Source organism: Sciurus carolinensis, chromosome 3 (genome assembly GCF_902686445.1).
Source record: "Sciurus carolinensis chromosome 3, mSciCar1.2, whole genome shotgun sequence".
NCBI classification, from domain to species: Eukaryota; Metazoa; Chordata; class Mammalia; order Rodentia; family Sciuridae; genus Sciurus; species Sciurus carolinensis.
In genome coordinates this window covers 79,712,298-79,727,717 of record NC_062215.1, presented here as the reverse complement: position 1 = coordinate 79,727,717, position 15,420 = coordinate 79,712,298, and the positions used below count along the sequence as shown (strand labels likewise).

The 15,420-nt window shown below is 52.1% G+C and overlaps 1 protein-coding gene across 1 annotated transcript; it reads right to left on the bottom strand.

The window, feature by feature from the left end:
- Positions 1–9,359: 9,359 nt before the first annotated feature.
- Positions 9,360–12,057, bottom strand: C1ql2 (complement C1q like 2). Its single transcript, XM_047546354.1, has 2 exons — positions 10,723–12,057; positions 9,360–10,131 (listed from the first exon to the last, which is right to left on the bottom strand). The coding sequence occupies exons 1-2, from the start codon at positions 11,407–11,409 to the stop codon at positions 9,952–9,954; spliced, it is 867 nt and encodes a 288-aa protein (XP_047402310.1). The 5' UTR covers positions 11,410–12,057; the 3' UTR covers positions 9,360–9,951.
- Between the last annotated feature and the right edge of the window lie 3,363 nt (positions 12,058–15,420).

The following is a 15,420-nucleotide window of genomic DNA, read 5'->3' as shown; positions in this document are numbered from 1 at the left end:
GGGCTGGCTTGCTCCGGGGAAAGCCAGGTGACAGAGAGACCTACCTGTCTCTCAGCAAGTGGCTGTTCAGAGAAAGTAAGGAAGGGGTGGGTAGAGGCTGCAGGAAGCTCTTCCACTGGACTGGGAGCTCTCTGGGGTAGAGAGTGGCTCATTTCCTAGCCCCGACATGGTCCTGGCACCCAGGGCACGTTGCAGAGGTGATGGAGGACGGGTGGATAATGGGTACCTGGATAATGGATGGACAGATGAATTAGCAGGTGGCTCACGGATGGGTGATTGCTATGGTTTGGGTCTGAAATGTCACCCAAAGGCTCATGTGTTCACTTGGTCCTCAACGTGAGGGTCTAGTGGAAGGACGTTAGCAGATGAGGTCTCGTGGAGGGACGTCAGGTGGTTGGGAATGTGCCCTCGAGGAGGGTGTTGGAACTCCAGCCCCTCCTCTCTCTCTTCTGCTTTCTGGCCTCCATAAGGTGACCAGGCCTCCTCTGCCGTGTCCTCTCACCATGAGGTGCCGTGTTGACAGGCCCAGAGCAACAGGTCCAAGCAACCATGAACTGAAACCTCTGAAGCCGCTGCCCTTCCTCCTCAACCTCCCGTATCTTGTCACCGTGATGGAGAGCAGATTCCCACTGGATGGGTGGATGGAAGAATGGATGCTCAAACTGGTATGTGCAGGAGGTTAGGAGGGCTGGGGTGTGCCAGGCAAGCGACATGCTCTACATGACCTGAAACAGACGTGGGAATCTGTCTGCTTGCTCCTCTCGCTTCATGTCGACCACATTCAGACCCCTCGCTTAGAAGCCCTTAGAAGCTGATTAGACTGGCTGAGCCAATCACTGAGCCTCTTTCCTCTGCTGGTAAGTGGGGATGTTAGAAGCGACCCACCCAGAGACTGGGGGCCTTGCGGAAATCAAATGGGAAGGAGCGCAGAGCTCTCTGTGACCTCACGTGCTGGTGAGTGCGGGGACTGACACCACCACAAACGAGACAGAATATGGCTGTCGATGCCCTTCAGAGAGGATCCAGTGGAGCCAGACGTGGGGCACATGTCTGTAATCCTAGCGACTCTAGAGGCTGAGACAGAAGGATCACAAGGTCAAGGCCAGCCTCTGAGGGTGTGGCTCAGTGGCAGAATGCGCCTGGGTTCAATCCCCAGCATCATGTAAAAAAAAAAAAAAAGTAGAAAGGATCAAGTGACAAAAATGCTGCCGAATGTCTAGGCATCTGCATCTGGGTTTCTAGCCACCAACCAGACTGAAAGAGAGCGGCCGCCACATCCCTGCCACAGTGCCGAGAGCATGGGATACCCACTAATAGGTTTTGAGTGGAACGCATGGTGGCAAAGCCAGCTTTCAAAACTCCAGAGGCCAGCAGGCTACTCCTGTTGGATTCTGTGCCCTTGAACAGGGTCTGGATCTCCCAGGTGAGCGTCTTGGAGCTCAGGACAGAAGATCCTTCCAATGACTCGCAAATTCCATATTGACTCTAAGGGGGCGGGGTTGGGGAGTCCTGAAGGAGGTGTCAGCCTGGGTTGCATGCCCACAATACCTGCTTGGATGGGCCTTGCTGAGCCTCACCCCGCCCCAGCCTCAAGTCCTGGGAGCTTTGGGAGGATTAGCAGGTGTTACTATGCCTGACAGGGAGAGGCCCTGAGCCATGGGGCTGTGTTGTGCGTCAATTTGAAGTCAGGCCTGGTGGAGCGGGGCTATCAACGGGAGTTTGCATATTCATGTGGCAGAGCTCTGAGACTTAGTCACGGCTCCAGGCCCAATTTGCAGGGACTTATTCGCCTGGGAGTCATTAAGGAAGCCCCACCAGGATCTGAGAGTGATCTTAAGTTGCAGACTCTCCACATATGGGATCCGCAAGGGACAATGCTTACCACCACCGTGGCTCATCCTCTCTGGGAGGCCCAGGCAGGAATAGTGGAAAATGCACTGGTTGATTTCTGACTGTGACAACCACTGGTTACTGCCACATCTGTGAAATGGGTACACATATCTTTATCTTGTTGGGTTACTGACAGGATTATAGATATGTTTGGGACAAAGTGCTTGTTTGCTCCTAACACATGGACATGCTCATAAATGTCAGCTGTTGACACTGAAATCCAGCCCCTTCTCCTTCCAAGTGGCCTTGGTTTGATGGTTCCTGAAATGTGTTGGCTCAGGAGAGAACAAAGTGATCCCTAATTATCATTTCAGTGCCACCACCTGCTCTCTCCAGGTCTCAGATGCTTGTTCTGTGCCTCGTACTATGTTACAGCATCTCATTAATCCTCCCAACTGCCCGTGCGGTGGGAGCACTGGCTTCGTTCCACAGATGGGAAAAGAGATGCTCAGTAAGTCGAATGGTTGGTTAAATAATCACAGAGTTACTTTACGGTAAAGGTGAATTTGAGTCCAAGTTCAAAGACTCTAGTTGAGTTCCACTGAACATCAGTAGTTCAGAAAAGTAGCTGGTGGTGTCGACAGAAAAGTGACCTTTTTTTTCCAAAATAAATGTTTGAATGCTGGTGATAACCAGCTATTATAGAGCACTTCCTAGTAATGTTATTGACATCCAGAGGCTCATTCACTCTTTACATTAGCCTGGGGAAATCTATGGCATTTTACAGAAAAGGAAAACATGGCTCAGAGAGATCAGATGGACTGTATGACAGACAGGGAAACGAACTGTAAGAAGTAGGCCTCTGAAGTCAGAGAGACCAGGGCTTTATTCTTGGGGTACTTCTTTGCTGTGTGTTCTTGGATAAATTGTTAGCTCTCTCTGTACCTCAGTTTCAACCCTCTCACCAACTTGCTAAGATTATCAATTAAGATACTTAACTTGCTGAGTCTCACTTCCCTCCCACTGCTGAGATTAAGCAAGTTAACATAGATGAAGGATTCAGCTCAATACAAAACTTTAAAAATTAAAAGGTTAAAACCACTTTTTTCTTCTCTCTCCATTCTGCATTGTGACCTGGTTCCTTTCAAAGGGCTGGGCTATTTTGGTGCACTCATCTGTGCCCACTGCTCAGTCTGTTGGCAGGGCACACGTCAGATGCCCAGGGTGACCTGGCATCCCAGGGCCTGCAGTGCCTCTTCAGCTGACCAGTCGTTAGCAGGCATCGGAGGGAGCCTTTCGCCCTTCCTCCAGCTTCCCCAGCCCCAGGTACAGCTCAGCAGGAAGGAGGCAACTGAGCCCAGCCTGGCCACAGGAACTGGAAGACCCGGGAGGAAGGAAGAGGAGAAGCGAGCCATTCTCCTGACCTCAGGCCTGGGCATCTGGGCAGGCAGGAGCTGAGGTCCTAACTACTTTGCTGAATTCCTGCAAAACATCTCATCTAGCTTCGGGAAGAGGCCTTCTTTATTGATTCCCACAGAGCGCCATGTGGGCAAGCGGACACACTCCACTAAGAAGCACAGCTCTTCCACAGGAGATGATGCATCCTGAGGCAGGAGGATCAGGAGTTCAAGACCAGCCTCCGCAACTTAGTGAGAACCTGTCTCAAAACAAAAAAAGGGCTGGGGATATAACTCAGTGGTGAAGTGCCCCTGGGATCAATCACCAGTAACAAAGAAAAGAAGGATAGCTCTGACCATTAGTCACCCAAAGGTCAAAATCAAGAGTGGTATTCCCCCTGGGAACTTCTCCTGGTGGTCAGGGTGCCCTGCTTCATGAAATGCATCCCTCCCTCACGTATACGGAATCTCTCACGAGGTTTGAAAATCTTGACAGCAGCTAAGGCCCATCCTTACTGGAGTCCCATATGCCCAGAGAATGGGGTCTTCATGCCCCCACACACACCAGGAGTCCCTTCCTTCCCCCTGTGCCAGCAGGAGCAAAACCTGGCTGCTGGAGCTTATTCCTTTCTTTATTTCACCCAGTCCCAAGGGAAAGGTTACAGATGTAGAAAATATACCAATAGGTAGAAAAGAGAGTACAAGTGCTGAAATAATGTGAATTGGATAAAGACATTGTTTACATTGCTTTGAAAAAAAAGGATGGACAGATTTTCCCACATCAGGACAGAACCTATAAGTAAAAGAAGAATCCTGTATAAAGAAAATGTAGTATATATACACAATGGAATATTACTCAGCCATAAAAAAGATGACTTTATGACTTTTGCAGGTAAATAGATGAATCTGGAGACTATCGTGGTAAGTGAAATAAGCTAATCCGAAAGAAACAAAAGCTAAATGTTCTCTCCAATATGCTGAGGCTGACACACAATAAAGGAAGAGAGAGGGAAGAATAGAAGTTCAGTGGATTAGACAAAAGGGAACGAAGGGAAAGTAGGGGAAAGACAGTAGAATGAATTGGACATGACTTTCCTATGTTCATATATGAATACACTACCAGTGAAACTCCACATCATACACAACCACAAGAATGCAGTCCTAATTAGAATATGTTATCTTCCATGTGTGTATAAACTAAAATGCACTTCACTGTCAGGTATATCTAAAAAGGGCAAATTAAAAAATAAAAAGAATCTTGTTAGCAAAGGCTTTTCCTCTGTTAAACCAGGAATGTTAGAAACAGATGTCAGGTTTGGTGGTGGGAGAATTGCTTAACCAATTAAAGTCATCTTCACCTTTATTTATTTATTTATTTGCTTATTTATTTGCTACTGGGAATTGCAACCAGCAACCAGCAGCACTTCACCACTTAACTATATCCCCAGTCCTTTATTTTATTTTATTTTATTTTACTTTATTTTATTTAGAACAAGTCTGAGTTGTCCAGGCTGGCCTCGAATTCACGATCCTCCTGCCTCAACCTCCAGCCTCACTAGCATTGCAGGCAGGAACCACCATGCCAGGCATCAAGTCCATCTTCAATGGTACCACAGACTCATGCATCTCAATGGAAAGAGAAAGGGGCTCAGCCCACAGTGCCCCTAAGAGCTGCAAGAGAGATCATAAGGGAGGAGAGCAGGTACCAATCTCCAAATCTGCATGTATGAATCCACCCAGATGTACATTTGAAGCGCTGGAAAGAACGCAAGCCATGCTATTACAGAAATTATCTCTGGGGAAGGAAATTGCAGAGAGGAGGGGGAGTTTTTACCCTCTGTTTTATATTTCTCTGTGTTGTTTACATCTTTTTGTAAGTGCATATTATGTCAACGATTTCTCAAAAGATGTTTTCCATTTGGAGAAGATAAAAGAATCCTGAGAGCAAAAGCATCAACCAGGGGACCCCACTGGAAATGAAGCTGGCCTACAGGCACAGAGGGCCACTCTGGGGGAGAGGGCCTCGGTCAGTCCAGAGCCGCAGTGTGGCAGTGTGCATAAGCGTATGACAACTAGAAGGTTCTGGAAATTCCCAGAGCTGTGACCAGAACCTCAAAGGATGTAATAAATGCTCTTTGCATGTGGTCCTCCTCATTCACCCAAACCTTACAAACTCAGGGCTGGGGGGAGGGGGGGAAGGCACGTGTTGGTTAATAGCAGTGACTCAGCTTGCTGGAGGGACCCCCTTTGGCCCCTGGAAATCTTTCCAAGATTTACCTTCTTGGGACCCTTCCCCAGGATGCCCCATCCATCCATCTGTCCATTCCATAAATATTTATTGAGCACCTACTGTGTGCCCTGCAACCATTCGAATTGTTGGGGACAAGGGGCATTCTGTGGTGATCCATATGGACTCAGGGTCTGCCCTTGGGCTACTGTGACCCACCATCCTTCAGGAGAGGGAGGGGTACTCTCCTCCCTCACAGGGAATCTGAATGTGACAGTAGCCAAAACGTTCCCGGGACACTGCTCACTTCCATTTGCCAGATAGTCAAAGGAGCCCCAGCAGAGGCCCCAACACCAGAGTCTCCACAAATCAGGTGTAAAAAAGAAGTATTGACACTTCATTTTTCTTTAAAGAGAGAAATCAAGCATTGCTAAAACTTAAAATCTGGACTGAAGGTAAGTCCAAGAATCAAAGTGTGCAGAGTTGCCCATGCCTCATAAAAGGACATATTTTCATGCCTCAGATTTTGGAAAAATGGCAAGTTGGAGGGGAAGACTTGAATTAACCCTCTTTTTGTTGCTCCAATGAAGGGAAACCTGTTTCCAGACTTGGTTAACCAGCTAGAATATAGATACTTCTTGAATGTACTGATCCTGGGATGAATATACATACAGAAATATGGAATTTTTTTAAAGTATAGATTGACAAAGGTATACATAAATTATTCATCAGTCAAATATATATATATTGGAGGTGAGTGCTCAAATAGTGTTTCACCAATAAGATGGCAAGATCCGAGAAGTCTGAAGCAACTAAGCTGTGCAATGTGTCCTCTGTGGTGCCATCATAGCCCCACACAGAGGGGCCCTGAAGTTTTGTCTTGGGTACCCAAGAAAGCCATCTGCTGGTGTAGATAGGAGAGAAACAGAGCAAAAGGTCTAACCTCTATCCTAGTTTCTGGGACCAGGTGTATATCTCATGCACTCAGGCATCCCTGAAAATAGTCACACAGGTGCTGTCTCTGGGCATAGAAAAAAGTCCCTCCCGCCATAAGAGAGGGCCAACGTCCACATCAGCTAAACTCTCCCCACCTGCAGGATGCGCCCTCTCTCCACCGTCACCAAGAGAGAAAGGGAGATCTGTCACAGGAGAAAGTGGCCAGTGAGAAGTTGCCAGGGCAGACAGGTCCACCTGGAGCATTTGGAGTTAAAGGTTCGACTGAGCCATCCACTGATGCCACAGCCAGGGTGTTCAACAAAGTCCTCAGGCAGCCTGGGTGGAGAAGCAGAGCGGGCTTTTCTCATCCGGCCCTTCTGATATCAAAGGAAAGGGTGACACATCTACTTCCCTTACTTCCCCTTTTTTCTTCTCTGAAAGGCCTGAAAACTCTGGGAGGTGGATGTGCCCGGTCTGTGCAGTCAGACAGGACAGTACCCTGGAGCTCTGCGTTCAAGTCCCAGTTCGACCTCTTATAAGCTTTGTGAACTTGATCAAGTCTTGAACCTCTCTGAGCCTCAGTTTTACCAGCTCTCAAAGGGATGGAACAATATATTTCCCATTTGCAATGCCAGGATGCTAATCCCAACCTAGGAAGACAATTAGAAAAGGTACCCAAAACCAATTAGAACACTAAAGCAATAATTTGTAATTGCAACTGATAATAATTCCCTACTCAACCAGAGATAAGGTGTCTGGGACGTAGGGTTTCTTGTATTCCATATGCACCCCAAGACTGATGGTTCCACAAAGGAGGCAGTGGTGGGAGGAATGGAGTCCCCATCCCAACTTTCCCCTTCTCAGGGAGTCCTCCAGAGACATCATGGGGTATGGACCTTGGTGGTCCACCAAGGGCCTGCCTGGGACCTGAGTGTGTGCAGATGCAGGGAGATTGCTCCTGAGCAGGCCCGCTCCTGCCTGGCGGGGCTCCCGCCCGCTGCCTCATCAATCTATCATCCTCTTAGCAGCTGACACCTCTGGCAGCACCTCCCGGCAGCCTGGGCATTAGAATTGCAAGAAGCCTGGCTGCACCAGGGAATACAGATGGAGGAATCTCAGATTCAAATTTGTCTAAGTATTGTGAACAGCCAGACCCGGGCAAGGCGTCTCCACTGCCCTTCCGCCAAAGGGGAGTGGCAGGGGTTTTGTTAGAAGTACAAATTGCTTCTTAATGCAGAGGATAAAGCTGGGCTCCGGCACCTCCTTAGAAATTCCTCCCGCTCCCAGGAAAGCCACCGCTGCATGTCAATTTTAATTTTTGAAATTTAAACCAAGGGCTTTGTGTCTAAGCTCCATCTCATCTGAGGAAGGGGAGGAATAAGTCAAAAAGGATTAGGGGCCCGCTGGGGATTGCAGATCCATAGCAATTAGACTTCATTTGGGTCTCAGACATTTGGTTTTAATCGCATTTCTGGATGATACAATCAACAAGGCATCAGAAATTGATACGTATGCAACTGTAGATGAGCTGATTCTGCCCTCCTTAGTTCCTGGGAGCAGGTGGGCTCAGCTGGGCTTGGTCTCCACATTCAGTGGGGGTAGAGTGGGGCTGGGAATTAGGGTTCTGTTTGAGTCTGTAATTGGGGGATGTTAATTGGTATATATGTTTTCCCCTACCTCTCTTTGAGCACTTTATCTCTGTACTCAAAGCGGACATAATCATTGCTTATATTCAAGTGAATGACAATAAAACATTATTCAAATAAAATAAGAGCATAAAGAGGAACAGCAACAGCCACAGGACTGGAGGCAGGGGGTATAATTGTCTTTTAAATGGGAATCACAGCTTTTCAGCTCCAGGAACTGAAGTTCAGTACAATGCTATTTGGGGGCAGACATGCATGGAAAAGGTACCCAAAACCAAGAATATTGTCACACACCATACTGACATGAACCTACACATGGGCCAATGAATACATGCATGTGCACATATGTAACATGAATTACGTATGGACAACATAATATCCACATTGGAGATGTGTGCGTCTCTAGTTTTACATAGATACACACCCTCAGGGTCATACACATTTCATTTCAAAGAACTAGTCAAAATGAGCTCTGTAAGTACTACCAGGTTGCTAACCAGCTTTTTTGTAGATAACTTACTGTTTGCTGGAACTGGGTGCTCCAACAACAAAAACAGAAAAGTTAAGAGAAAAAAAATTGGAAAGTACGTGAGGTGTTCTCCTAACCTGTGTGTGCAGAATGCTGAAGGAAGGAGAGACCAACAGATACCCCACTCCAGGGCACCCCACCCCACAAACAGGAAGGGAGCACCTCAGAAAAGGCTGTTCCTCTCAGAGGTTGTGTCTATCTCACTTACCACGATGTTCTGCTTGAATTCGGGCGGGGAGCTGAATGATCCACGGAATTGCCTGTTGACCAGCTCTTTGAGAGATGTGGACCTAGCTCAGGGCAGGGTGGGTACCTGAACTGAAGTAAGCTGAAGGCACCGTGGGGGGCTCTGTTTGGGGTTTCTGCCCTACCCCTCAGAACATAAGAGCCCACAGATCCCGCACCAGCCTTTGCCTCGCTCCTCTCTTGGTTTTGCAGAGGACCCCTCTTGCTTCCTTCCCTAGAAGCCCCGCCCCTTTGGCCTCCTCCCGCAACTCCAGGAAGCCAAACTACCAGAGACTGGAAGTCAGTTACGCCTCTCCTGCCTTCCTCAAAGTGCCTCCTCGTCCAGGCCAGGCTAGTTCAGGGCTGAGGCATGATGGAGAACCTCCGCGAAAGGGTGACTCGCGGCTCCCGTCTCCCCACATCTTTTCATCCATCCCAGGTGGGAAGAGCCTTGGCAGTGGCGGAAAGCAAGGCATAGATAGTGCTACTGGGGCCCCAGTTCATTCTTTCAACGAGGTGGACATTTGGAGCCCCGGGCCAGGGACCATAAAGACAAAGACAACGGGAGCCCATAGTCTAAAAACATAATTTAATGCATCGCAGTGGGTCCGAGTTGGAAGTGAGTGCGGTGTGGAAAGGTGAATTTTCCTTTGCTGAAATTCTGCTGTGGGTGGGTTTTTGGCAGATGGACGGGAAAATCTGCACGAGTATTTCGGGTCACAAAGAAGGAGGCCCCGGGGAGCCAGTGCTCACTTTGGCCAATCTCCCTGGCCCGGGCCTAGAGCCCTTGGTCTGGGGCACTGGGAGGAGGAAGAGGAGTCTGGAAGAGGGCAGGCTCCCGTGCGGCCTGTCTAGTCCAAACAGGTTTGCAAAGTCTGAGCGCAACCGCCGTAAGGGCTCGGGTTCACGCTCAGCTCGACACTTGGGCGTCCCCCTTCCCTCCCCGGGTTGGGCACGAGGACCAGGGACCGCCTGCAGCTTGGTGGTGAGTTGCAGACACACTGAGACTGGGAGCGGGCAAGGAGGACAGCAGGGATGTGTCTTTTCCAACGGAGATGTCAGGAAGTGTCATGAAGCGAAGAGTGGCCCTCGCCAAAGAGCCGCGCGCCCGGGTGGAGACAGGGCGGCTTGAAGCTACCCCACCTCGCGCCCTCTGCGCCCCTAATCCGGGTACAGGAGAAAGCCCGAGAACGTGCTGTACTTGTTGTTATTGCCTCCGTGTGCCTTCCCGCCGTCCAGCTTCACGTACACCTCGTCCCCTGAATCGAGGTGCAGCACCACGCTGTTACTGGCATAGTCGTAGTTCTGGTCGGCGTCCTGCGCGATGGCGCTGGCCCGAACCTGGGAGAACCATGGGTGCGGGTGAACCACAGCACCTTGCCCTTGCCCGGCCCCCACCCATCGCGCCCCCTGGCAGGCCTGGGGGTCCCACCCCAGCTCCATGCTCTCCCCAATTTAGTAACTCTTTCCCAGTCCTCCCCCCCCCCTGGCCCCGCAACTGGCAAGTCCCAGAAGGAGGACAAGAGGGGAGGGACTTCATGAACACTGACCCTGTGTAGAAGGGTGGAAACCAGGGCTTAAGGACAGGAGGAAAGGAGGCTGGAGGGCAAGGGGCGATTTATGTGCAACAGGAGAGCTAAAGAAAACAGTTTTCCTAAGAGCCCGTGCGGAGGCAGGCGGGGACACAAGTATCCGGGGAAATGCAGTGTGGGTAGCAGGGTCTCTGGGCGCTCCAGGCCCAACCTCTAGCGCTATGTTGGCGTAAGTGCGGCCCGGATATGTTCGGAATAGGGACGCAGTGGCCCAGCAGCGCACTCCTTCCCAGGGCTTGCACCAGCGCTCTCAAGTAGAGAGAAAGGAGACTGGTTTCCCGGGCGGTTCGGATGCGGGCGAGGGTCTGTGTGGGGCCCAGCATGGGTGGCAATTACTGACCTGCCCGTTCTTGCAGAGGTCCGCCCACATGCTGGTGCCGTCGCCGCCGCGCATGAGGATGTGGTAGGTGAAGAAGTAGATGCCGCGAACCTGACAGCTGAACTTGCCTGTGGTGGGGTCGTAGTGATTGCCGAGATTGGTGACCACGTCGTCGAACTTGAGCACCTCATAACCCTCGTGGGGGCTCTTGAGTCCCACGTAGAAGGCGATCTTGGGACCGCTGAAGGCGGCGCTCAGCGCGCTGGTCACTTCTCCCTCCGAGTCGCCTCCGCCCCCGGCTCCGCCGCCCACCACTCCGACGCCGCCGGCCGATCCGGTTGTCAGCTGCAGCCCCGGCAGCCCCGGTCGTCCCGAGTCGCCCTTCTCCCCGGGGGGACCCCTGGGTCCAGGTGGACCCGGCTCTCCAGGGGGCCCCCGCGGCCCTGGTTTGCCGGGTCGCCCCGGGTCGCCCTTGGGTCCCTGGATAAAGGGAGGTGGAGGGTTGGCGCTGAGGTCCTGCATGACTTCCAGGGCGGCGGTGCTGGGTCCCGCCGGCGGCGGCGCCTTAGCGCCGGCGGGTCCCCCGCCGGGTGCCGCGGTGTATGGGTCGCAGATCATGCGGCAGGTGCCCATCATCTCGTAGTGCGCTGCTCCGGGGGGCGCCGCCTGCAGCAGCAGCGGCACGGCGATGAGCAGCCCGAGAGCCATGGCCAAGAGTACGCCGACGGCCGCCAGGCAGGCGCGGCGCCGCCGCTGCCACAGCCGGGAGGCAACCGCCACCAGCTCCTCCTTGCCGCCTGGGGAGGTAATGGTGGGGCGGCGCGGGTGGCCCCGCTCCCCGAGCTCGGGGGCCAACTCCGCGGGTCCAGGCCGCGCCCCCGACGTGGCGACCCCCTGCACCGGCCACCCAACTACTTCAGGGAGAGGTGCCCCGGCCTGGGCTCCCGTGCCCACCGCACTGGGGCTGCTCAAGAGACCCACCGAGCCCGGCGCGCATGGCGAGAGGCACACAGAAAGAGCCCGGCGCCCCACGGGTCCGGGCGGCAGAGGCCGGGGAGCGCTGGGTCCGCGTGTGTCGTCCGGCAACGAATCCGCGGCGATTCCTCTTGCAGGGTTCGGCTGGGCTGGGCTCCGCACGCAGTGAGGGCGCCCCGGCTCCGCGGCGCGCTCTGATCTGCTCTCCCGCTGCTCGCTGGCTCCCGCGCGGAGGGGGGACCCAGCTACCCTGACGTAAGGAGTCCGGGGCTGAGCGGCGGAGGCGGCGAGGCAGCGCGCGCTGCCATCACTCGGGAGACGGCGCCCTCATGTCATCAGCCTCCGGTCCTCCTCCTATCCCGCGGTGTCCTCGGCAGAAGCGGCAAAGGCTCGGTTCCTCTTGGCGGCGCCGGGGAGCCACAAGTGGGCGCAACGGGCGCAGCCCCCAGCTGGGGCGCCACAGACACACCCACTGGCGGCCACACTCACGCGCCTCCCACCGACCAGGGAGCACAAACTCCCACCCTCGCGGTCGCGGGGAGCACACAGGCACCCCCACATGGTCGCTCGGAATCCTGAACACTGCAAGATCCTTTGGGGGAGGTGGGGTCACCTAATCCATTCCCCTACCCAAACAGGACCAGACCTCCACCCTAAAAGTCCAAGACCCCTCTGTCCTCTGGCCCTGCAGGAAAGTGCCTTCTGAAAGCCCCTGGAGTTACTTTAGAACTGAATGAATCTTGTCCCTGGACGGTCTTTCAGACTGAAGACTCCAAACTTTAAGCAGGCCTTAGCCCTGCATCCCTGCCAATTCTCCAAATGACTCTGAAAAGCTCAGAGCCCCCAGTAGAGAATCTGTTAGCTTCAGACCTTATCTTCCATCAGAAAATGTCCAGCACTTGTCCTCTGTATAAAGTTCACTTGCAAATGCAAATATTTGACACCGACACTTGGTGATAATCTAGCATTCAAGTATGGTGCCCTCAGTTCTCACTGGGAGCCCTGCCATTCCTAGGCTAATAGATACATGGACAGATTCCCTTGAATATTCCCAGCCTCCCCCTCCTGAGGGGATTTTAGTTATTTTAAGAAATAGTCCCAAACCATTTTCAGCCAAAGTTTTGAATAATCTGTGGCTCCAGATTAGAGCAGAATTTTTTGTCTCCAATGCAGCTGTGAGGATAAAGGAAGAAAAGGAGAACTTCCCATGTGTTGGGACCTCTAGACCAGAAATGAAAGGCCCCAGGGCTGGGGGCGCTGCTCAGTGGTAGAGTGCTTGCCTGGCATGCTCTAGGCCCTGGGTTCACCCCCAGCACCAGAAAAGATGGAAGGAAGAGAGGAAGCAGGAAAGAAGAGAGATAAGGAAAGGAGCGGGAGAGAGAGGAGAGGGAAGAAAGGAAGAGCCCTGCTTCTGGTTCTGCTTGTGCCCTGAGGAGCTGTGTGACTTTGGCAAGTCATTCTCTTCTCTCAGACTCTATTTTCCTAAAAGGTGGGCTCCTATTCCAGCACTCCCTGACAGGAGGGAAGCCCTAGGCCTAGGAGGGGCATCCAAGGGCAGCGGTCAGTGTCTGGTAGAACATGCACCTCTTTGGAACAACCATGCACCTTCCTGAGGCTATTGCTTTAAAAAGAACATTCATTAATTTGTCACTGTGCTCATGTGGTTTAGTTAATCCAATTCTGTCACTCTTGGTCATTTCCCCACCCCACCTCACATTGCTATACTCTCTTTCTTTACTTCCCAGGGAATAACAGAAGGTTTGACCGTGGGTAAGCCCTCAGTAGATACTCAGGGAAAGAATGAATGACCTCACCTGAAGCCGGAGGAAACCCGTATTTATCAGGCACCTGTTATGCATCAGGCACTTTGTATGGACCTTTTCATTTATTTCTCTCAACAGCGCTGTAGATTAACAGTCATTTTCACACCATACAGATGAGAAAGCCAAGGCTTTGCAAATGTAAGGTGTTTTCCCAGTGTGCCCTACCCATATGAGAGAGCGAGAATCCTCCTCCACCGGAACCAGGGACTCTCAGAACCTGGCGTGATGTGTGGCTCTTGGCCATATCCTTCACTGGTTTCCTGGGCTTTGTTTTCGTTTTTTATTTTTGTTTTTTCAGTTTGTTTTTAACCCAGGGGCACTTAACCACTGAGCCACATCCCCAGCCCTTTTTGTATTTTCTTTTGAGACAGGGCCTTCCTGAGTTACTTAGGGCCTTGCTAAATTGCTGAGGCTGGTTTTTAACTCACAAACCTCCTGCCCCAGACTCCTGAGCTGAGCCGCTGGGATTACAGGCATGGGCCACCGTGTCCAGCTACCTTCCTGGTTGTTGAGAGTTCTCCAACCATCACCTGAGGACCACCCCTAGGAAGGATAATTCCAGGAACCATGCTGGCGGATCTAATCCTTACTGGGCACATGGGTCTATGTGGCCTGGAGCAAATGGCCTCACCTCTCTGAGCCTGTCTTTAAGATGCATGTAAAACTGGGGTGAGAAAAGTACCTACCTCAGGGTTCCTGGGAGAGTTAAAGAGCTGATTAATGTAAAGGGCTTAGAACAATAACTGGCTCAGAGGAAGCTTAGCTGTTTTTCTTAACTAGTGTTGCTTTAGACCTCCACTGTCTAAAGTGCTGACCACCACCAAGATGAGTCAGGTGGGCAGTAAGCAGAGTGGCACAGAGGGGCTTATGGTGAAAAGAAGAGGGAGGCCTGAGGGTCATTCACGTACTCTGAAGCAGAGAAGGCCGTCCCGTCCCTCCCTCATCCCCCGACTGTGCTGCTCCAGCTTCCTGCACTCTATCAGTACTGCTCAGAGGGCTGCCAGTCACCCGTTCTGCCCACATAAACATTTTCCAGCAGGCACTCGCTCAGTTTGAAGTCCCCCAGGCCTGCGGACCATGGTCCAGGAGCCCCGGTGGTTTTGCCCTCGCAGGACCTGGGGTGGGAAGAAGCAAGGTGGGGCAGATGGTGGAGACCAGGCTTTCACTGGTGCAGATCATGGGCAAAGCAGCGTCCCTGGAGATCAGCATCCCCGGCTCACCTTTGACTTTCAGAAAGGAAGTTCCGCTCCAAGGCCAGCCCTCCACCAGGTGGCAGTTCCAGCAGCAGCCAGGGCAGGGGAGGGCGGGCAGGTTCCGCCCTGCAAGCTGTGAGTCAGGAGTCCCCCCACCCCACCCCTGCCCCACGTGGCAGGCCTCAACAGAGTGGCCAGCTGGAGGGTCAGACACACCTCCTCGTCCACCTGGCTTCTGCTCCTCCTACGTGGTTTAGTCATCGGTGACAATCTTCTCATCAATATTAATTATGACCTCTGTTAGCATGCTGCCTTTCATTTAGACCACAGTTTCACATGTCAAGGCTCAGTCCTGACTCCTATCTGTCTTAAATTGCCTTTAGTAAGCCAGTGAGCATCCTCCTATTCACACCCGTTGACAACCTACTATGTGCCAACCAGTCACACTTCTCCCCTCACCAAGTCCTGTGGCCTCTGACATGTAGTTTAACGCTCAGTCGTGCACTGTCAGGTCTGGGAGCAACGGGCCCACTCTTGGTTCACCAGGGCTATAGGTTCTTCACCTGGGATGTCTTTCTCCTACTCACCCCTAATTTTCCTGTAAGTCCCAGCTACATGTCACCTCCTTGTCTGAAGTCTCTGCTGACTCTTCTCCAAGTTGCTATTAAGTGTGGCTGTTTGTTAACATGTTTTCTCCAAATTAAATCTGTGCTCCCAACTACACCGTA

Coding starts and splice junctions, on each gene's coding strand:
- C1ql2 (XM_047546354.1), bottom strand. CDS start 11,409: ATGGCTCTCGGGCTGCTCATCGCCGTGCCGCTGCTGCTGCAGGCGGCG. Junction 10,132..10,722: donor ACCTCTGCAAGAACGGGCAG/GTCAGTAATTGC, acceptor TGGTTCTCCCAG/GTTCGGGCCAGCGCCATCGC.